A 23,022-nucleotide genomic window follows, 5' to 3' on the forward strand; every position below is an offset into this window, starting at 1 on the left:
AGTTAAATTTAACATGAAATTGATCTCTGATTTATTATAATATTACAATATTATAGTTGCGCCGCACATAGGGCCTTTCGCGATCAGTGACGGACCGGCGAATTGGGGTGACATGGTTTCGGCGACGTGTTCCATTATGAAAGGCGATTTTCCCGTAAAGATCGTTTGGACGTTTAACGGCAAACCGATTAGTTTGCACGATTCTGATATTACAATCACAAACATAAATAAACATATGAGTGCTCTCAGCATCGAATCCGTGGCCGCGAGGCATGCGGGCGAGTACACGTGTGTAGCTACGAACAGAGCCGGCAACGTCAGCCATTCGACCATCCTCGTCGTCAACGGTATCTACATATTTCCAGAAACACACATGCACGTCAGCTAAACGTCGTATAGCACTTGCCTAATCCATCATTGCGATTCATAGATCATTAAAACCTGCCTCATCGCATTGTCTTAATCTCACGATACGATACCCTTGTTCCTATAATCGCCGTGAATCGTAACGCTTGCCGACGACCGTCTCACGAGAATCGTAAAAAGACCGTAACAATTGTGAGGGGATTTTACCGACACGTGAATGTTATTTATCGATTCTCACGCGCGACTCGCGATCGCAGTTGCTCCGCAGATATTCCCGTTCACATTCGGCGACGAGCCGATAAACTCGGGCGAGGCGATCTCTGCGACCTGTTCCATTCTCAAGGGGGACTTCCCGATGGACATTGCCTGGGCATTCAACGGCGAGCCGATATCCGTCGAAAGTACAGATCAGTTCTCTATTACGAAGAGCAAGCGCCTCAGCGTCCTGTCGATCGATGCTGTCGCGGCTAGACACGCCGGCGAGTATACTTGCACCGCGTCGAACAAAGCCGGAGCCTCCAGCCATACGGCCGCTCTAGCCGTGAACGGTAACATCGCGCGCATGTGTTCACGTGTACCTATATACGCGACGACATTTCGACTATTCTTCCTTCGCCGGGCGAAGACAAAACCTTCCTTTTCACCACATCTCCTTCAATCTCTTCACCAGTGCTCATAATCTTTTCAACATTCCCTTGTGCTTCGTCGAGTATGGGGAGTATGGTGAGGACACCGTTTGTCTGTCGTCTGACTTTATCGCGCATTTGCGAACGAATTTTGCATCTCGCTATCTTATACACATCACATTATGTTAGCTCGAAGCAACGGCATGAATAGGTATTATCTCGCTGAACTTGCCTATCTTTATATCTTTCTCGAATTAAAATCTGTTAATTATTATATTATTTATATGAAGAAAAATATATATGGCGATAGAAATATACTAGTAAGAGAACATAAAATAACAATGAAACAGATATCAAGATAATGAATTAGATCACGACTATAAAAATGTTTTTCTATTATTTTTCTAATATTCTTCCTATAATAGGCACCTTTGCAACGGTTTTTCTCGTATGGTACGCAAATGTACCATATCGAACTCAATGGATTTATCCTGTAAATAGGTTTGTCATATTTTGGAAAATCGTTTTCAGTCGCTCCGCAGATAGCGCCGTTCTCGATCAGTGACGAGCCCGCGAATTGGGGCGAAGCGGTCTCGTCGGTTTGTACGGTTGTGAAGGGAGACCTGCCGATCGAAGTAGCGTGGGCGTTGAATGGCGAGGCTATCACCAAGGAGAATTACGGAGATATATCGATATCGAGTACCAGCAAGCGAGTCAGTTTAATGACAATCGAGGCTGTGAGTCCGAGACACGCCGGGGAATATACTTGCACAGCCTCGAATGCTGCCGGAGCGACGAGTTACTCCGCCACCTTGGCTGTGAACGGTACTGGCATGACATGAAATGAAGTGCCTCGTTGCGATCGAGAGATTGAGCTTGAGATTCTGCTTGCAAGCATAACGTACCTAGACGAAACTGTTCTCCTATCCTCGCGTATACAACGATAACACGGCACTCCTTTAAAACCGTCCCGTCGCGTGAGGTATAATTGGCAATTGATAACGTACAAACACGAAAGTTTAGCAATGATACGACCTAAGATTATCAAGATTATTAAGATTATTAAGGAAGCGATGAAAGCGTTGAAAGCGGAGTACGTTTGCTCGACGATACATATATAAATTCTACAATTCCAATTGAATCTACACAAAAGAAAAGTTTATATATTTTTTTACATACACCGTTGTATTGATTATTTTCTGCGATTGTTTTCAGTCGCCCCGCAAATTGCTCCATTTTCTATCAGTGAAGAACCAGCTAATTGGGGCGAGCAAGTTTCTGCAATGTGTAGCATTTTAAAGGGTGACCTACCAATTGAAATACGATGGAGTCTCAATGGCGAAATTATTACGCGTCTCAATCATCCAGACGTGATAATCACAAATACCGGGAAAAAAACATCCGTCCTGACCATTGAATCTGTGACTGCCCGTCATGCTGGCGAATATAGCTGCGTCGCGAGCAATCTGGTCGGATCCGTCAGCCGTTCCGCTGTTTTGTCGGTCAATGGTATTTAAAAAAAGCCGCATGTCAAGACGTAGTGTCACCGCCAGCACTTCATCCCGCAAAGTATTTCAAAATCTATCCTCTCCAATAACAAATTTTAATCGTTAAAGCTATCGGTCCTTGGATATCGATCCACATCATGAAAAACCAAAGCTACCTTCAATTTTATTCCTCTCATATCTTTATGCAAAAATCGCAAAAACTATTCGTTCCTCACGTTTTTGAACTCTCAAGGCTAAAAAATCCAAACACGTATTCATCGGATATTTACAAGATATTATACGTGATTTTTCCTTCTTTTTCGAATCATATACTTTACCTTCTTTTTCGTATCGCAGTCTCTCCACAGATAGCACCGATCTCCTTCGGCGAGGAACCCGTTAATGCCGGAGATCTGGTGTCGGTGCAATGCGTAGTGACCAAAGGCGATTTTCCTCTGGAGATCACGTGGATCTTCGACAGTCGTCCTATACAATCTTATCACGGCGACGTGATCGTGTCCGATACTGGAAAGCGCGTCAAACAACTGATCATCGAATCGGTAGCTGCGCGACACGCCGGGGAATATACCTGTGTTGCTTCAAACGCAGCTGGATCAACCTCCTATTCAACCATGTTAAACGTGAATGGTACACCTTTCGACAAGCCACAGTTTGCATTTCTGTATTTAGCCATCTTTCGTCTGAATTTATCCTCATCTGATTTATCCACTCCTCCGATAATTTTCACGAGTCCCTCGCGAGGCCTCGTTCCCGTTTTATACTTTTATCCCATGCAGTTATTTCTCTCTAAATTTTTCCGTATCTTCGCTTTTCATATTACTCGTAGCACGACATGTGTCTGTGTTTTCTAGAGCCCGTCGCTGTCATTTTAGTCATCAAATTTTTATTAAACATGATATTTTTTCTCAATTTCTTTGGTTATACCCGCCTGTTTCTTTTGATTTCATTATCGATCAGCATCGCGAAACATTATACAGCGTTAGGGTGGGATTACATTTGTGCGTTTTTGTCGTACGATAAATTTTTCAAGTCTGTGTCAAAAACGCACAGGTGAAATAGCATCCTGATACAATACAAGAATGACACGCTCATCACACGGACTTTAAAATAAACGGAAATAAGAAGAAACGAAGAGAGGACGAATGAAGCGAGGATGTTTCGCGAGATAATACAACTTCTTATCGTCGATCTAATAATCGCGCAACTCTGTGCTGATGTAGCCTGCGGCTTCAAGATCTTCTTTCTCTCCTTTTCTGATCTCTTTCTCTTTCTCTCTTCCAGTCATTCCGAAATTATTGCCATTCGCGTTCGGCGAGGAGCCGCTTAACTCAGGTCAAGTAGTAACGGTACCGTGCGCAGTGGTCGAGGGCGATCAACCCTTGCAGCTCCGTTGGACCTTAAACGGTCATGCGATCTCGCCGCACTCCGGAATCTCGATCGTGGATTTGGGCGGACGTGGCGCCATACTCAGCATAGGATCCGTCCAGGCGACCCATGCTGGAACGTACACGTGTGTCGCGGAAAACCTTGCCGGCAGACACGAGCTTTCGGCCGATCTTATTGTCAACGGTGCATACTCTGATCCGCAAGGATCTACTCGATATTTCGTTGAGTCCTGCGAATTCTCCTCAATCCCGTATATCCAAGTTGTTTCCCTATCCATTATCCTAGACCGTCGTTTCTTCCCATAGACACTCGTTTCAAGATCGATTTTCATTCAAATATCCGTCGCGCTCTTATCGATCTTTGTGCGATAAAGTTTAGGTTGTAATCGCCATTTTTGCTGATGCGATCAGACACGAGAGCAGCTGTTACAATTACAATTACCGAGCTAATCGCGCTCAATGATATCGCGTCTTAAATCTCATGCGGCGCAAATTCGCCTCGCGAAGCGAGACATTCATTCTCGCCCGTGTGTCTCTCTCTCTTTTTCTCTCTTACTCTTTTTCTCTTTCTCTCTTCGTCTATTATTGCCTGTTGTCTCTAGTTTCTATTCGTTCTCTATCTCCCGGCAGTCGCTCCACATCTGCAGCCGTTCGCGTTCGACGAGGCCAACTCCGGCGATCTGATAATCGTCCATTGCGCGGTCGTGAAAGGGGACACGCCGATTTCGCTCAAGTGGTTGTTCGAGGGCCGCCATTTAGAGGTAGGCGAAGGAGTGGGTATCACCGCGTTGGGGGATAGAGTCTCAGCCCTGACGATTCCCGCTGTCAGGGGAGAACACGCCGGGGAGTATGCTTGCGTCGCCGATAATCCAGCGGGCAGTGCTCGGCACAGCGCCCATCTGAAAGTGAACGGTACAGAGAAAACGAATACACGATCACAAAAGCATCCAGTAAAAGACAGAGAATAAAATAAAAAAAAAAATATATATATATATATATACGTATATTTTCTTTAACACAAAGCGAAACCGCGCGGCATGATGATGGTGTTTAACGGGCGTACGCGTAGTGAGAGTACTACCGTTTTGTATGCGTGTTACTATTTGAGCGGAAAGCAGTGGTACGTTTACCCTTTTATTCGGCTGTAGTTACATACACATATATATATTTATATCTATCAGTAGAGCGTTTCAATATGTTAGATTTACGCCCCTTGCTGCCGCTTCACGTACGTCGTAAAATCTCCAATCTGTCTGTCCTAGCTGTATTGTAATGATATTATACGAGATATGTGTGTCTGGTCTGGAAATCTGCATTGCTCGACACATATTCCTCCTTTCTATCTATAGAGAGTTATTTTCCTTGTAACGAGGTTAAACTATTTAGTTGATTCGTATAGGCGAGAGTAGTTTGTGCCCACGTCTGTTTGTATCACGTACGAGGCGTCGATTACTACGAGATGAGCCGTGTCCCTCATTCTCTCCCGGCCCAGAACTGTCTCTCATTCTCTGGCACGTTCTCTATCACTCCGCATCCCTTCTCTCATCTCTGATCTGATCTCGACAGCTCGGTTACAGAAGTCAGTCGATTTAGTCGAAGGACTGCCACAGAGCTCCGATTATTCCAACGCAATTAGTTTAGAGCCGAATCGATTATTTTTCGTGCAATCTACGGAGAATAACAGCACGCCGCTCATAATAAAAATATGAGAAAAAGCAACGTTAGTTTCTTGGACGGAAGAGCGTATTACAGAAAACGGACGCAAATGACGACGGACGATCAACCACGATCATTCGCACGATCGATCGCGAAGAAACCGGAATGAAGATCGTTTACGGGAACTTGGATCTATCTGCCATTCCGTTGCAGTCCTGCCACGGATCAATCCGTTCGATTTTGGAGACCGACCGATCTATGCCGGGCAGGCCGCCCAATTGGCATGCATGGTACCGATAGGCGACACGCCAATTGAGATCGCCTGGACCCACGAGGGCGAACCATTGTCGCAGTTCATGGGATTCAGCGTCGGGAAACTCGGCCCACGGACGAGTATACTACTGATCGAGCCGGTAACACCGGAGCACAGCGGACGTTACGCGTGTGTCGCTAATAATCCGTCGGGCAGGGCGATCCACGAGGCAACCTTACGAGTCCACGGTTAGGTCCAGAGTAAAGAACGGAGCACTGAGAATGACATGACGTTGATAATGATGGTTGAGCGAAGTTTCGGAATGATAATAAAAATAAAAAAAAAACCAAAACAAAACGCGGGTCCCACGCGAGTATTTAAGTACAGGCTTGATTGGTTGCATTTTATTCATCGTTGCTGTGACGCTGATCATGTGTTTTTTCCCCTGTTGGCGAAAGCTTTCTGGAATTTCAGTTGGTTGGAGCTCGCGCTCAGCTCAACTTGTACAAAAAAGCGTTGCTTTTGTCACCGATGACGACCTTCTCGCGCGTACACTCTTTCTCTCGCTATATCTTGCTACTTTCTTTTCACACTTTCTATCTCTGTCTCTCTCTCTCTCTTTCTCTTTCTTTCTGTCTCTGTCTATATTTACTTCTCACCGCTGTAATTTCCTCTTTACTATGTATCTGCCGATATTTCAAGCGAGCGAAAATCAATCCGAATTTCCTTCATGCTCTGAGAATCAATAGCTTTTGCCGAACTGTTGGCCTTTTCCTCGTTTATTTTGCTCTCATCGTCAGCCGCTCTTGTGCGACTTTTTACGTTGGCTTCGATCATCCCTGCGGCGAAATAACGCGACAGGATGTATTTTCCTTTCGCACGCGAATCTCATCGCGTTTCTACATCCTTCACGAACGCGTTCGCCATTCCCGTAGCACAAATGATTTAAATGCCACTTTTTGTGATCGCAGGATTGCGTAGGTTTCACATGCAAGTTGCATGTGATTCGTCTCGTGTACGTTCGAGTGTCGATTTATACCTCACCGTACCCCCCATTCGCGCTAAAATGCGTCCTTGTACTATGATGACCGACCGACCATCCAACCACATCTCAGAATTCACCCCACGATCAATTTATCACAACCCTATACCCACGAATAGATTCCCCCAAACACGCCCCTCCTCGACCCCTGACCATCTCTCATCACACATTTTGCCTTGTTCATTTTGTAGACGCGTATGTAGCGTAAATACTTAATATGCACGCATTTATATACATGAACGAGCGTAATCGAGTGTTATTAGTAAACGCGGTACAGCATGATGTACTGTGCTCGAATACAAATTCGATAGCGCTTCGTGCATGCCGTTAGATTCCTTCATAGTCTCTTTTTTTGCATGCATCTCCTTTTTCTCTTTCTCTTTCTTTCTTTCTCTCTCTTCCTCTCTCTTTTTCACTTTCTATCTCTCTATTCCATGCATTAGATACCCGCATAATCACTTCAGAATCCCGCATGCCGTGTATTTTATTCATCGCAGTAGCAGGAGCGTGTCGCGTTTTGTTCTGCATGCGACAAAATTGCTATACAATTCGAGTCTTCATATTATTTAACAATATTAAAATTATTTCTAATATCTGATATTTATATAAGAATAAATGCTAAGCAGCAATTTCGTTCATTATTTTAAATACAGACATTCAATTTTAACAAAATTCAAAAACTCATTTTTTCAATTTATTTTCATTGTTGTTTCCTTAAATTTCATCAGAATATTTCTTAAAGAAAGCAAATAATATAGTCTATTATTACTGTAATTAATTCACATGTATAAATTAATTAAACTTTAGATAATAATTTTATTACTATAAATAATAAATTTTGAGAAGCAAACGACTCGAGTTTTCAAGCGACTGGCTCCTGGATACTGCACAATCTTATGTACGCAAAAATACATCGCGGCTAATCTATTTATTCTGTAACAGTACCTCCTCGTTGGATTCTGGAACCTACCGATAAAGCATTTGCTCAAGGATCCGATGCACGAGTAGAATGCAAAGCCGACGGATTCCCCAAGCCTCAAGTCACATGGAAGAGAGCTGCTGGTAAGTACACTAGCAACCGCAGCCTAACAAATACTAAATCTTTCTACTTGCATACACTTATTATAACACGTCTGTTTCATCTTACAGGGGATACGCCGGGAGATTATACGGATTTGAAATTGAGCAATCCTGACATTAGCGTGGAAGATGGCACTCTCTCTATTAACAATATACAAAAGACGAATGAAGGCTATTACCTTTGTGAGGCTGTTAATGGAATTGGATCAGGCTTATCAGCTGTCATTCTTATTTCGGTTCAAGGTATTTCACGTTTAGTCGTTTTGCATCTTGTAATTTCTATTGCGTTTTATACAACTTTTTGCAATATCTTTTTAGCTCCTCCGCAATTTGAAATTAAACTAAGAAATCAAACCGCTCGTCGTGGAGAACCGGCTGTATTGCAATGCGAGGCGCAAGGAGAGAAACCAATCGGCATTTTATGGAACATGAACAACAAGAGATTAGATACGAAGAGTGATCCTCGTTATACTATTCGTGAAGAAATCTTGGCTAATGGAGTACTGTCTGACTTGAGCATCAAACGAACCGAAAGGAGCGATTCTGCCTTGTTTACTTGCGTAGCCACGAATGCCTTCGGTAGTGATGATACTAGCATTAATATGATCGTACAAGGTTGGTTCATATAATTATATATAACATGTTTGATAAATCAACAAAATATGTAAAGTCATGATCTAATTTATGTATTTATTATAGAGGTGCCAGAAGTTCCATATGGTCTTAAAGTGTTGGATAAATCAGGACGTTCGGTGCAATTATCATGGGCCGCACCTTATGATGGAAACAGCCCGATTAAACGATATGTTATTGAATACAAAATCAGCAAGGGTTCCTGGGAAACTGATATTGATCGAGTGCTCGTACCTGGCTCACAACAGAACGTAGCCGGAGTGTATAATCTAAGACCCGCGACCACCTACCATCTTCGAATCGTCGCTGAAAACGAAATTGGCACATCTGATCCATCTGACACGGTCACCATTATCACTGCAGAAGAAGCACCTACTGGCCCGCCAACTTCCATTAAAGTGGATGCTCTCGATCAGCATACGCTCAAGGTAAGCAGAACAATTGCATTGTAGTTAGCCCATAAACAGAGCGTTTCAGCAACATTCATAACGTTATTATTGCTGTATAAGCGTTTGGGAATATATGTGTAATAAACGTAAATTCCATCAGGTAACGTGGAAACCGCCTCCGCGTGAGGACTGGAACGGTGAGATTCTCGGCTACTATGTTGGATACAGACAGTCGTCGGACAAGCCGTACATGTTTGAGACTGTCGACTTCTCCAAGGAAGACATAAAGGAGCACCACTTGCAGATCGCAAACCTCAAGACTTACACTCAGTACGGTGTGGTTGTTCAAGCATTTAACAAAGTCGGCTCCGGACCAATGAGCGAGGAACGTAGGCAACATACCGCAGAAGGCGTGCCCGAACAACCACCTCATGATACTACTTGCACAACTCTTACTTCTCAGACTATCAGAGTGTCCTGGGTATCACCGCCACTCAGCGCGGCCAACGGCGTTATCACCGGTTACAAAGTTAGTAAAAACATGACTGAGAGGGAGGCATAAAATCATTTGCAGTAGCATCTTTAAATATTTGCTTTAGGTCATCTATGGACCGTCCGATACGTGGTACGACGAGAATACGAAAGACACCAAGATTACATCTTCTAGCGAGACCATCCTGCACGGTCTTAAGAAATACACCAACTATAGCATGCAAGTTCTGGCTTTCACATCTGGAGGAGACGGCGTTAAGTCTGCACCAATTCACTGCCAAACTGAACAAGACGGTAATTAAGAAATCAATATTAATATATTGGTTTATTATGCGAAAGCACATATTTTTTAACATATTACATGTTCCGTGTCCACTTTCAGCACCCGAAGCTCCTATTGCTATCAAAGCTTTAGTCATGTCTTCGGAATCCATTCTTATCTCATGGCGTCCGCCCAGCCAACCTAATGGAGTTATTTCTCAGTATACTGTTTACACGAAAGCGGACAATACAGAGGAGCCAACTAGTCAGAAAGTGCCACCAAATCAATTAACTCACGAAGCGTCTGGATTAGACAAGCAACAAAGATATGAATTTTGGGTGACCGCTAGCACGAATATTGGTGAAGGTGAAGCTTCCAAGATTGTGACTTTGGGACCAAGTGTTCGAGGTAATTTCTTCATTCAAAATTCACATTTTAGTTGTAACAAATTAAATTTGTGAATCGATTACAAATTTTCATAGTCTATTATAAATTAAAAAGTATTGTAAGTTTTATACTTTACTTATAGTACCAGCCAAGATCGCATCGTTCGATGATAAATTCACTGCAACATACAAAGAGGACGTTAAGCTGCCGTGTCTCACTGTCGGTGTACCCGCACCGGAAGTAACATGGAAAGTACGAGGCGCTAATCTTCAAACAACCGAACGATTGAAACAATTACCCGAGGGATCGCTATTCATCAAGGAAGTCGATCGCGCGGACGCTGGAGAATATTCTTGTTATGTGGAAAACTCCTTTGGACATGATACCGTGACTCATCAACTGGTCGTTCACGGTACATAAATATTCCAACAAATGGAAGTTCTAGTTACTGATTTCAGTTATCCGTTATTAAAATTAATGTTATATTTTCACAGCTCCTCCGCACTCACCGCAAGTTACCCTTACCGCCACCACTACCAATTCTTTGACGATGAAATTACGCCCGCATCCCACGGACAATGCACCGATTCATGGCTATACGATTCACTACAAACCTGAGTTTGGCGATTGGGAAACTGTTCAGATCAGCTCCACAGCACAGAAATATACACTCGAGAATCTGTGGTGTGGTTCCCGATATCAGATTTATGTCACCGCTTATAACGGGTAACTTTACTGCTAAAATCGTAATAAATTTTTGTAATAAGAAATTTTATACACATATGAGTTTTCTTGCAGAATTGGAATCGGCGATCCTTCGGACATTCTAAACACGCGCACAAAGGGCTCCAAACCAATCATCCCTGAAGCGTCGAAATTCATCGAGGTATCCACGAACAGCATCTCTTTACACTTGAGCACCTGGTCAGATGGTGGCTGCCCCATGTTGTACTTCGTTGTTGAACACAAGAAGAAGTAAGATAAAAGGATAATCATACGACGAACATCCAATCCAATATCAAGATCGATAATTAAAGACACATGTTTTCTTCAGAATGCAGCAGGAATGGAACCAAGTCTCGAACAACGTCAAACCAGGCGGTAACTTTGTAGTATTGGATTTGGACCCCGCTAGCTGGTACCATTTGCGTGTTACGGCTCACAATAATGCTGGTTTCGCCGTGGCCGAATATGAATTTGCGACTTTGACGGTGACTGGCGGTAAGTATGGGTGGTCGTCTGACACACAGCGGCGCCTCGTAGCCGGTGCCAATGGTGGCTGGATTGAACGGTCGCCGAAACGTTTTCTGTTCCAGGCACCATTGCACCGGCCCGCGAGCTGCCGGACGTGAACGGTGGTAGCAACGATGAAGACCCAATGAAAATTTTCATGGCTAACTTAAATCTGGTCGTACCTGTGGTAGCAGCCATACTCGTAATAATCGTTGCCGTCATTGTGATCTGCGTTCTCAGGGGGAAGGGTCACAGTAGCGATAAAGGTAATCATCATAAATCTATTTTCTTCTTTAAACAGGTACTATCGCACCTCCCATTCGTAATGGCGGTAATGACAACACTGCGGATGTGAGACGGTATTTTCCATGGTTACCCAGCTGGCTCGATGTAAACGTGGTGGTGCCAGTTGGCGCGACGGTCGTTGTTATAATAGTAGGAATAGTTGTCATTTGCGTGGCGCTCTCGAGAAGAACTCGAGGCCCGGAACAAACACGGCTGCGAGGTATCTCTTCAGCCGACGAGAAATATTACGAGGGACAATGTATACAAATTTTTTTTAATTACTTTTACCTGTTAAGTCGCATAAAGACGGTGGAGGTTCATCGGGAAACGAAACTGCAAGGAATACGAAACTCTGATGAATACTGCTGCTAATGATATTCTCGATTAGCTGATCGAGAAAAGTGTCAGTCATAGATATTATCATAATAATATTATATTTTGTATTGTCATAATATTATCGTGATAATTTCCTGACGATCGATCCACGCGTCGACCACCCTAGTCTTGAAATCCTCTCCGAATATTAAATTTCAGAATTTTTCTCTTTCCTACATTTTCCTTTTATTTCACAAGCGTGGGTGATGGCATATATAATCAATATAATTCGTCGATAATAAAATCAGAAGTATCAAAATGTACGTACATTCACAATTATTAGATTGAGCGTTTTTATTTCAGACGACGTAGTCTATCAGCAAACCGGAGTTGGCGGCGCTACCTTGGACAAACGCAGATCTGATCTTCGTGATGAATTGGGATACATCGCACCCCCGAATCGCAAGCTTCCACCTGTACCCGGCTCAAATTATAACACCTGCGATCGTATCAAGCGAGGTACAGTTATAAGTAAGCCCAACTGCCAACACTTACCTTTTAGATCAATTTCAACTTGTCTAGTTGTTGTCGTATCGGCACGATAGTTCCTTCTTTCATCTTTTCTCAAGGGATACACATCGAGATTTGCACATACTAGGTTCCCAGGATAGGCTCTCAGTCAGTGTCAGACAGATCCCCAACCCAAACAGAACCCATATACACGATCAATGCCAATTTCTTTTTTCGTTCGCCATGCTTTGAAATGTTCTTATATACGTTACCAAGTTTGTATGTCCCTCCAGCGAAAACATAACGTTCGTTCCTACTTGTTTGCGCTTATTACGCCGTTGGTGCCTAACGAGTGTCAACTGTATCGATTTGCATATTAATCAAACGATTATTAGTAATAAAGAGTATCTTCTCCCCAGAGCTCAAATCCTCTAAACTCTTTAAAGAGAACAGGGCTATTAGTTGGCGGGAACAAATCTTGATAGGCACCAGCGTGTCGTACGACCTTTGTAGTATGTGTTCGATAGGTGGAACTGGCTCATTAAGGAGTCACTCGACGTGGGATCCAAGGCGACACATGTATGAGGAATTGAGTCACTACGCGCCCAACAGGAGATGCCCACCACCACCACCACGTATGGGCAGCGCGGATGGTCTTTCGCACAGAGGTTGGTAATAGCAATTTTGGTTAACGGGCATTCGGCATTCGCCCGATCGCCCTAGAGACTGATAATCGCAGGCCGGAGCCGGCGATGTTGCTGGCTCGTACCAGCCGGTCTTCGTAAGTCCCCTCTCGTTTCGTGAAACCTCACATCACTTTAACGGCACGTCTCGTTTCTCGATGTTTGCATGTTTCCGCATGCCTGCGCAAATAGCACGCCGACAGATAACACGAACCACATATAGGGAGGAATTACATTCATTCATGTCTTTGTCTTTTCTAAGATAGAAATCTCTATGTCCGTATATCGATTTTTAGGATTTTTAGAGGATGGATAAGAGTGGATAATAATTTTGAATATTTTATATCAAATAGATAACTAAAATTAAAATGATTACTGGCTGCGATATTCACTGCCAGTACTGAAAATCTATACGTAACATATGTTATAGATTTTTAGTACTGTACTGTCAGCAAATATTCGAATGCAATCTAATTAATTGAAGACTATAGCAAAAATTGGGAAAGTTACTTTATAAAAATATCTTGTGTGTGTGTGTGTGTGTGTGTTACCGTTATCATTATTGATTTTAAAATGTCTTAACTTATCACCATTATCGTTTATAAAAACAGTTGTTACAATTTCCATTATAAATAAAGAAATGTAACATTATTACTAACAACGTTATAATAATTAGTAACGCGTTACACACTTTTCAATCTTAAATATAACGTTATTTTACGTATAAGTTGTATAACAAAGATTATGTAAATAATCAATAAAATGATCGGACTCAAATTTATTTAAATACATTTTTAATGCACGATCAATTTTTGAAGATTTAATGATTTAATAGAATGAGAATCGAAGAAAGAAGAAGAGTTAAAGTGAGCAAAATAAATTTTTTTGGTCGTTTAAATCTGAATATAAGAATTAATAGTAAGGATTGTAAATATTTTTTTCGATTCCATTCTTAATCAAACTGTACTTAGAAATTACTGTTAATAGGTAAAAATTTACACACAAGAAGTAATCTTTATAGCAATCTGTATTGTTCAACAATGTCTCGTAGATTTTCTATCTGTAGTGACAGAGTCTACCCTGGTTGATCGTCCATTTTTAGGTATGGAAGATGAGATCTGCCCATATGCTACGTTCCATTTATTGGGATTCCGCGAGGAAATGGACCCGAGCAAAGCTATGCAATTCCAGACCTTCCCTCATCCAGGAAATGGCCATTCTGGCACTATGGGACCACCCGTAGGACATCCGACTAACGCTTCTGCTCATAGCCGCTCTGGATCTCAGTCTATGGTATTTTATAATTCTTTTTCGTATTTAAACAATAAGCAACGTATTAGCAAATTATTATCACAAATATTAAAAGATTTCCGATATTTAAAAATGGCATTAAATCACAGGCAGTGAAGAGACTTTCAAAAAATCCTATTAATAAATACGTTACTTAAAAAACGTCTAACAATAAGATGTATATAAAAATGCAAAAAAGAAATATATAAAAACAGAAATAAATAAAGAAAAATAAAAAATAAAGAAAAAGATAAAAAAATATAATAGAGACAGTACAGCCCTAATATAATTACCGCTGGAATCGCGATCAATTTTTCCCACAGCCTCGTCAAAACGGTCGCTACTCTCGAGTACCATCCCAAGGAGGCGGCAGCGGCACGCACAATGTCTTTTCACCCGAATATGACGATCCGGCTAACTGCGCTCCCGAGGAAGACCAGTACGGATCACAATACGGACAATACGGCGCACCTTACGATCATTACGGATCTCGCGGATCGGTCGGACGTCGTAGTGTAGGCTCGGCTCGCAACCTTCCCATCTCTGGCTCGCCGGAACCGCCTCCACCACCACCGAGAAACCACCAGGATCAGAATAACTCCAGCTTCAACGATAGCAAGGAGAGCAACGAGATTAGCGAGGCCGAGTGTGATCGCGATCAGCTTGTCAACCGCAACTACGGCGGTCAGTAGAAAGATTCACGACAGCTCGGAGAGAACGAGCGAACGAGGGAGATCATGAAGCTCGACCTGATCCGACACGGGAAGTCGTAAAGTTCGCCTTTCCCGCTCGAATCTTGCGTCTGGTGACATGCTCCCTCTCGAGGAACGATCTCGTTCTGATTCAGCCCTACTTACTGATGCTCGTTTCATTATGCATTAAGCATTATTAGGCGTACGGCGGCTCATTATGCGGACGTATCGCATGGCGGGCGAGTCACGAATGAAGAAGACTCGCCGTGGACTTATGTGTTTTTCTTTCTTTTTTTTTTGTCTTTTTTAATCCTAATCGTTTATATAGTTTTTCCACAAATTGCATGTTACGTGTTGTCGTAGTAGTTTAATCGTTGTGTCAATCGTGCCGTGTGTTTTTCTATTTCAGTGAATGCTCGCGGCAAGGACGGCATGACCACCGAGGAGATGCGTAAACTCATTGAGAGGTCAGTAGAGCGCGAGTGAGTTTGGTTAACGGTGAACGGTTTTAATGGCGTTACACCGTTTCTGCCGCTGTGTCTCGAGCGATTTTACTTTCGCGAGAGCTGTAATTACCGTGTATTGTACCGTGTCAAAATGTCCCACGGGCATTTTCCGAATCGAGCGATGTATCACGATCGCTCACCGAGGTATAGACCGCAATCCGATTCGGCTCCATGATTTTCAATTTTTCTTTAAAGAATCACGCTACCGATCGATCCTTTCGATTCGCATCCTCGCTACATATCTTCGTACTATATACTTGATTATTTGTGCGCGATTGAATTGTCGATTGACAACGATCGAGTGCACGGTGGTTCGACCTTCAAAGAGCCTCAAATACCCAACTATTTATCTATTTAACGAACGTTTGATCTTTTCTTGTTTCATGACTAATTACTCAGGAAGCCGTAAGTTCGTTAAACATAATCAAGTCAGGATGTACAAACGTTAAAAGACATGTGAAGAGCTTTTGAGATGCGTCATATCATTTTTCCACTGATTTTCATCATCCCATTGAAGTTCGGCTACCCGATTTGTTTTGCGACGAGCAGAGTAGACGACCTTTCAAAACGTTGCTTTCGGACATGACAAAGTCCCAAATCTCCATCGAAAACGCTTACTAACATGAAATGTGTTCGCATGTAGCTTTAATGAATAATGCCATGTGTAACGTGTAGTTGTGTAACTAATGCAAAGCTAAAATGTGCAGTAGAGATAATACGTTGATCGTATTTCCTCTGCAGCTGTTGCTATTGTCATCGCTTTTCGAACCCCATTCGGAGCTGCTTATGTCACTAACGACTGATATGTTTACAATCGTCATTATTATATTTTGTTTATTCATAGCATCACTGCCATCATCGTTGCTAGTTGTTATAACGCATGTTTTCGTACAATTTGCCTGCAGAGATCTCTTCCTCATATAGCAATTAATATATTGTGCTTTTACTTCAAAAGTGATACAATTACAAAAATGAGGTTTCTCAGAAAAGTAGAAAAACCGTTTCTCAATTTAATAGAAAATTATTGACTAATCAAGAAATAATATTGTGCGAAAAGAATATATTTTTAATATGATTAAATGTCATTTTCACGATCATTGAAAAATTACTCTTTTTGAATTGCGATCATTTTTTTTAAACTATCTTTTTTGAATTGTGATGATTTTTTTTAACTATCCTTTTTAAGTTTTGATGATTTTAACAATTTTTTATAAAGTTACTTTAGTTCACTTTTGATGATTGATAAAGTAATGTTTATCTAACTATTCTAACTCATTTACAGTAACACCTAGAGAATCATGTTTTTTTAGTTGTGTCACTTTTGGAGTAAAGGAGTGACGAAGCTGAACAAATTTTTTTAATGCTAAACATAAATATAATGAAAAATTTGCTTAAAATTGATTGCACATACAATAAAAAATGGCGCGGGAGAGATCTCTTTGAATAAATGGGATTGTTGCGTGATAAAATGATCGATCGGCGTCGGATATAAAAAACGCAAACTCCTGTTGCAGAAACGAAGCTCCCGGCCGGCAAACCGGCGGCCCCCACGGCGGTCACGGGGGACTCCTCACACCCTACGATACTGTGGCAGTGTAACCTGTAAATCGTCATCTTCCGTGATCTTCCGCCTCTCTCGATAGCCGGCGGCCGCGAGGAAAGGAGCCGAGAGACGCGGAAATGAAGCGCACGCTAACTCTTCCCCCGGTGCTGTCGTCGGTCCAATTTGCAACGATTTACGATAGAAATTAGAGACGTCGTCGCGAGTAGATAGATTCGATTACCGTGTAAGGTGTACGCGTATTGATATCATCTCGAGATCATATGATTACGGACGAGGATTCCGCAGCCCGCCTCGCGAAATGGGACCGCCTCCTTCGCTCCCGCGACCATATCACACGACTTTTCTCCTTCTCTCACTCACGGCCTTCCGCTCTTTCATTGTACTTCCTCGGGTACGTTCGTTTATATTTGATCCTGGGGGAAGGCTAACTTGAAACTGCCTTGTTTTTGATAAATCTTTTTGGACCGGTTTAGTCGATTATGCGCATTCGAGAAGGCTAAACTCAAGACTGTCTGTATCTACTGCCCTTACTGCGAAGGAGGCACAGCGATTCGTGAGGTCAGCCACACTTCGTTCGTAACTTTTTTACGAGTCCTGGAACTCCTCGCGCACGTTCGATTACATCTGAAATTTTTTTATACCTACAGCTGTAGAAAATGACCTGCGTTTTGATACGTGTCTTCCTCGATGACGTGCGATCAGGCTCAATGATTTGTAAATGTATACTTGACGAACTTATAAATTAATCGTCTATACTACACACACACACACACACACACACACACACACGCACACGTGACGAAATATTTCGATTATCGGAGGACACTGAGGGGAATTTGAATCTTCTCGCACTATATTCGTCGAACGTGCGCGAGATATTGGAGGCTCGTGAGACTGTCGCAAGAAACTTGTCCTGTAGGAAGGCGAACACAACCGGAAGTCGTGTTCGCGGACTATTCAGTTGCGGCAGAGACGCGGCCCGCGATGGTGCTCTCGGCGACGGTGGATTTAACGGGGGTCTTCTGATATACAATATATATCCAGGATATAATCCTAGGTTACATTCGTCGCAGGAGTTGCGAAGGATAATGGAAAAAAAAAGAAAGAAAGAAAGAAAGGAAACGTATAAACAACATATATGCGTATACATGAGATTAGTTGGTCGCTTTTTAAGTCATGGTTGTGCCACACTGCCGCTCCCTGCGGGCGTACGATATATAGATACATACGTACACATATACTATATACATATACTGTACGATTTATAATTTCGTAACGAAGGTTGTGTCCCCACCCTTGCCCCTGCTCCTTTTTCGCCCTTTTTGCCCTTTTTGCCCTTTACCCCCCTTGACGATCGGTGATCTTGAGTCTCGTGGTCTCGACGTCGCGGAGAGCAAGGTTTATAGGGTACGTCGTCGCATTTTCGTCTTTCGTCGTCGCTGTCGTCGTCGTCGTTCTTGTAGCGATCCGTTTAGGCGATCGATTCGAGACATTTCCATATTGTTCGCTCGAAAGGGGATAAGTCCCGTACACGAAACACCGATCGACTGTCCGTAGGAAGAACAACGCGGCAAGCCATCGAGGGAACGCTTCGATATGCACACGGCAGGCCAGCCAGAGCCTCGCAACATTACGATACATGATCGCCACGCGCGCTGGCGCGTACACGCAATATACGCCACACTACACTTGCTGTCGTCCTATATGATATAAATATTTAGTCCGCTCTGTATACACCTAATTATTCCTCCCCTCTCCCCCCGTGCTAATCTTCTATCGATCAATTACGCGACGTACCGTACGTAAAAATTCACTGATATCGCGACGATGATCGTTACAGGTGTAAGCGATTCGAGTAATAAAAGAAGTTGGTTTAACGTAGATAGTTTGTAAGTCGGACGGATGGTCGCGAGAAGGCGATCGTTGATTTTCGCGACGAGGCGAGAGGTCGGGATCTGGTTAACGGAACGTATACGTATACTCAAGACGTAAATCGAAGATGGTCTGTCTGGATCATCACGATCGGACGATCGGACGATTGATCTTTTGCTGGTTCAATGAAAGAAGCGGATGCTTCTCGAGCTTCTTCGCGTATGCACCAGCCCGACGTCGCGCAACGTCGCGGCCACGACGCCGCGTCTCATAGTTCGTTTTTATCACGATACTATTTCTAGATATATACATACAAATATAAATATAAATATATATTATATATACACTAACTATATATACATACATACGTTGTAAGTAGCTATTTCTAGGTGTCGCATTTGTTTGCCGAGGCGATGCGCGAGCCGACTACCAGTTGGGCGACTAGACCAAGAAGCACTCTCGAAAAATTACTGTCATCAATTATATTGATGATATCAATTATATTCCCGCGAATTTAACTCTCATCGTGTCGGACAAACTGTATCTTGTGAATTATTGCTCCTTATTGATGTTACCATTAACTCATTTCATCCAATCTATTGCGATCGATCGAAAGAAAATATTTTGTGAAATTTATTTCATATTATTATTCTGGTGCTAATTACATTTTAAAGTCAATTTCATTCAAGCCGCAATTAGTACGGCCTAAATTGATACTGCCATCGTTTTTTATTATTCACTGCACTCAGAGACAAACATATAGCGATAGTAACTATACAGGTTTTGTATTATGTAGAATTAACGTATCTACATAGTTGAATAAACTATTTTATAATTGCAATGACTATAAAATAGTCATTCAACTATACGCGCGTACATTAACTCTACATAATATAAAACTTGTATAATTGTCATCATCTACTATATAGAGTTGCTGCTACTATGTCTTTCCTCTATGAGTGTGGACTGAGATTAAAACTGTAAAAATATATACACGCACATATAGGCTGTAAAGAGAGAATTTTTGAAATGTTGGAGTAGAGCTTGAAGGGTGCTTCGTCCGTTCGAGTCGCTTCTGCTCTCGCAGAGGAATTCCTACCCTCTGCCACTCGAAACTGGTTACGGCTCGACGTGCCAACGCACTTTTACTCATCGATGTGATTTTAAAAGGCTGCGCAAAAAAGCCTCGTGTCTCGTGTATATGTTACAATCGCGCTCTTACCGTAATTAACGTAGCCGTATCTCGTCCCAAATCACCCTTTACGATTTACAGTATCACGTTCTAATCACGTAACTCGCCCCCGCGAAACTTTGTCGCTTCGAATCGCTTCCGAATTTAACCAGAGCTAATATACGGCACAGGCCGATAATGATGATAACAATGATGATGATATTAATGCATTCGTATATAGTAATACGATCACGTCCGCGCGCTACCTTGGTCGCGGTTTTTAACTTTTGTCTTAAGCGAAGTGGACGTCCGCGACGTCGCACAGGTGATAAACGTTTATGTTGTAAGCGGCCCGGGGTGACCGGCAAAAGGGGCTATGAACGAGGCACATTTTCGTGCAGATAATCAGTTTAATCGATATCTTCGATTAACTTCGGCTAAACATTAAATGTTTCTCGCAGCTGAAAACGTTGACGATGATGAGTAATATTCAAAGACTGAGAATTTTACGTCCATGTTTTGCTTATCGCTTCATCCATCTCTCACTCGCGGTTGCTTTGTTCACACAGTAGCGTTCTCATAGAATTGATGTATGCGCCGTCCTCGTGCCTTTCTTGCCGGATACCCCCCCGTGCCGATCGTTCGCTCGTCGCGCTTCTCGTGATCGACGTTATATATATAGGTACTGCGTAGTAATTCTTTGCAAGATTCGACGTTACTTTTTTGAGGGACGCCGCGAAGCGTGTCGCTCGCTTGTGTATGCTTGATTGATAATATTGCGTTGAAAGCATTTGGCTGTTCTTTTACGTACGACGGCGAGCGCGGTTCTTCGAGCTCGTGTTCTCTCCCCTTTCCATCCATTCCTTCCTTACCATCGCATCGCGTTGCCTGTCAAACTCGAAGCGTTTCCTTCGCGTCCTTTTGACAATCCTTCGCGTACGTGCGAAAGAATTCGCGGGAACGTGATCTCACGTTTGATAGTGGAAAAGTAACGAAAAACAAAAAAAAAAAAAAGAAAAAAAAATACGCGCAACATCCTCCGCGCTCGAGGAGACTCGAGGATCCGCTCGCAGTGTACCGTTTCCTCTCAACGCCACTATTTTATGTTTTTGTACCAAAGTTGTAGCATCTAACTTTGCGTTGAATAAATAAACCTTAAAATGATCGTCGATTCGTGTTTCTTCAATCCTTTATCAATTATTTATAACAAAACTGAAAATGTTTGCTATAAAGATAGAGAGAGAGTTTCGATAACTATTATTATCTTAAATATCTTTGAATTTATTTGTGCAGATGAGGACGCTTCAGAGATTTGAAAGTCAATTTTGTTTTTTATTACGAGAGAAATTATTTTTTTAAATATAATTCCTCTAGTTATTCTGTATATAAGAACAGACATCTACTACAAACACATCTATTAGTCTATAAATCGTAAGTTTGTTGCATCAACCAATCCGATGCATCAATTTCAAAAATGACACTTCGAAATTGGCTACTTGTAGAGACTACCATTCTAAATATTTTTAAACATGTTTTTTTTCTGTTTTTCACATGTCGAATTTATTACAGTTACGTTAAAACAAACAATTCATTCTTTCAAGTTATTTTTTAAAATAAATCACAGTTTTTTATTATTTATACGCTTCAATAAAGATATGATTATAAATATATTGTTCATTATTACTGTCACAGCTAATGCTAAATATTCATAAAATCAATTTGTATTCCAAATGGTTCCTATATTCCAGAACAGGACGGGAAATAATAATGAAATATTTAGATATTGTATGAACGTTTCTTGTATACATCATTAAAATCACTCATTTGCGAGCAGTGCGCGTTTCCGCTGACAGATGGATGTGGCAGAGTTGCATTAACTCGTGAATAAGAATCATAATGGGAAAGAATATAAAGTGTAACATTTCGCCTGTGAAGTGAGCCTCTAAAATTGGGTTCCAAGGTGAAAATAAATGAAATGTGTTTTTGACAGTACAATTTTGTTTAAAAATGAATTCTGTGGGACCTGGAATTTTTGGGAAAGTTATAATCTTGTGGAATATGTATGGAATATTCTCCGAATGTGTAACGATATATGTGAATATACATGAAATATTTAACGATTATTTGAATTTATTGTTCTGACATTCTGTAAATATTTTGAAATATACCGGAATAATCTTGAAATATTATTTTAGAATTTTAGAAACATTTTATAAAATATTTCAGGAATATTTAGCGTTTCAACTGAGATACGTAATGCCTCGATCGAATTTGTAATTATTAATTAACTTTTAATATTACGTAGAGTAGAGAGAGAGAGAGGGGCTAGTTGAGTCAAGGAACAAATTAAGAAATAGAAATGTCTAAGTAAAATACGGACAAGTCTATATGTTGCGTAAAATAGCACAAAGATGGAAAGTATTGCACTGAATATATTAATTTGTCAACGGCTGAAGACAAGCGCTTTTTCGCTTTCGTACACCAAAATTAAAATTATTAGGTAAATATTTTTTTGGTTCTACATGATAATTGAAGTGATTGATAAAAACTAAATGTATTTTTTTATAAGTTATTAGTACATTTTTTGATATTCAAATTACTATTTTATTTAGTTTTTTAATTATAAAAAAAATATATATTTCAGATACCGGTATGGGATTTGCTAGGCCAAAGATCCCATAACTAACTTATAAACTCAGGTACTTAAATAATCTGTCTTTATTGATATTGTTTATTTTATATTAATAATTAAAGACAGAGCTATATATATTTAACTTTTATTTTTAAAAAGTCAAGTTTTATTTTTTTAAATTTTGTTAATT

The 23,022-nt window shown here is 41.5% G+C and overlaps 1 protein-coding gene across 17 annotated transcripts in view; it reads left to right on the forward strand.

Moving 5' to 3' along the window:
• Nucleotides 1-21,365, forward strand: part of Dscam1 (Down syndrome cell adhesion molecule 1) — a 414,656-nt gene extending 393,291 nt beyond the window's left edge. For all 17 annotated transcript variants that reach the window (XM_087409839.1, XM_087409840.1, XM_087409841.1 and 14 more), the window contains 18 exons: nucleotides 7,779-7,898; nucleotides 7,986-8,159; nucleotides 8,235-8,531; nucleotides 8,616-8,977; nucleotides 9,099-9,467; nucleotides 9,538-9,724; nucleotides 9,813-10,100; nucleotides 10,222-10,491; nucleotides 10,574-10,805; nucleotides 10,878-11,054; nucleotides 11,134-11,300; nucleotides 11,614-11,856; nucleotides 12,276-12,443; nucleotides 12,950-13,090; nucleotides 14,208-14,398; nucleotides 14,719-15,079; nucleotides 15,497-15,554; nucleotides 17,108-21,365. In XM_087409839.1, the coding sequence (XP_087265965.1) occupies nucleotides 7,779-7,898; nucleotides 7,986-8,159; nucleotides 8,235-8,531; nucleotides 8,616-8,977; nucleotides 9,099-9,467; nucleotides 9,538-9,724; nucleotides 9,813-10,100; nucleotides 10,222-10,491; nucleotides 10,574-10,805; nucleotides 10,878-11,054; nucleotides 11,134-11,300; nucleotides 11,614-11,856; nucleotides 12,276-12,443; nucleotides 12,950-13,090; nucleotides 14,208-14,398; nucleotides 14,719-15,079; nucleotides 15,497-15,554; nucleotides 17,108-17,192 (3,890 nt within the window). In that variant the 3' untranslated portion in view covers nucleotides 17,193-21,365. The remainder of the gene's footprint in view (nucleotides 1-7,778; nucleotides 7,899-7,985; nucleotides 8,160-8,234; nucleotides 8,532-8,615; nucleotides 8,978-9,098; nucleotides 9,468-9,537; nucleotides 9,725-9,812; nucleotides 10,101-10,221; nucleotides 10,492-10,573; nucleotides 10,806-10,877; nucleotides 11,055-11,133; nucleotides 11,301-11,613; nucleotides 11,857-12,275; nucleotides 12,444-12,949; nucleotides 13,091-14,207; nucleotides 14,399-14,718; nucleotides 15,080-15,496; nucleotides 15,555-17,107) is intronic.
• The last annotated feature ends 1,657 nt before the right edge of the window (nucleotides 21,366-23,022 follow it).

The sequence above is a fragment of the Acromyrmex echinatior genome, chromosome 9, assembly GCF_024713525.1.
Source record: "Acromyrmex echinatior isolate Ae372 chromosome 9, ASM2471352v2, whole genome shotgun sequence".
Taxonomy (NCBI): domain Eukaryota; kingdom Metazoa; phylum Arthropoda; class Insecta; order Hymenoptera; family Formicidae; genus Acromyrmex; species Acromyrmex echinatior.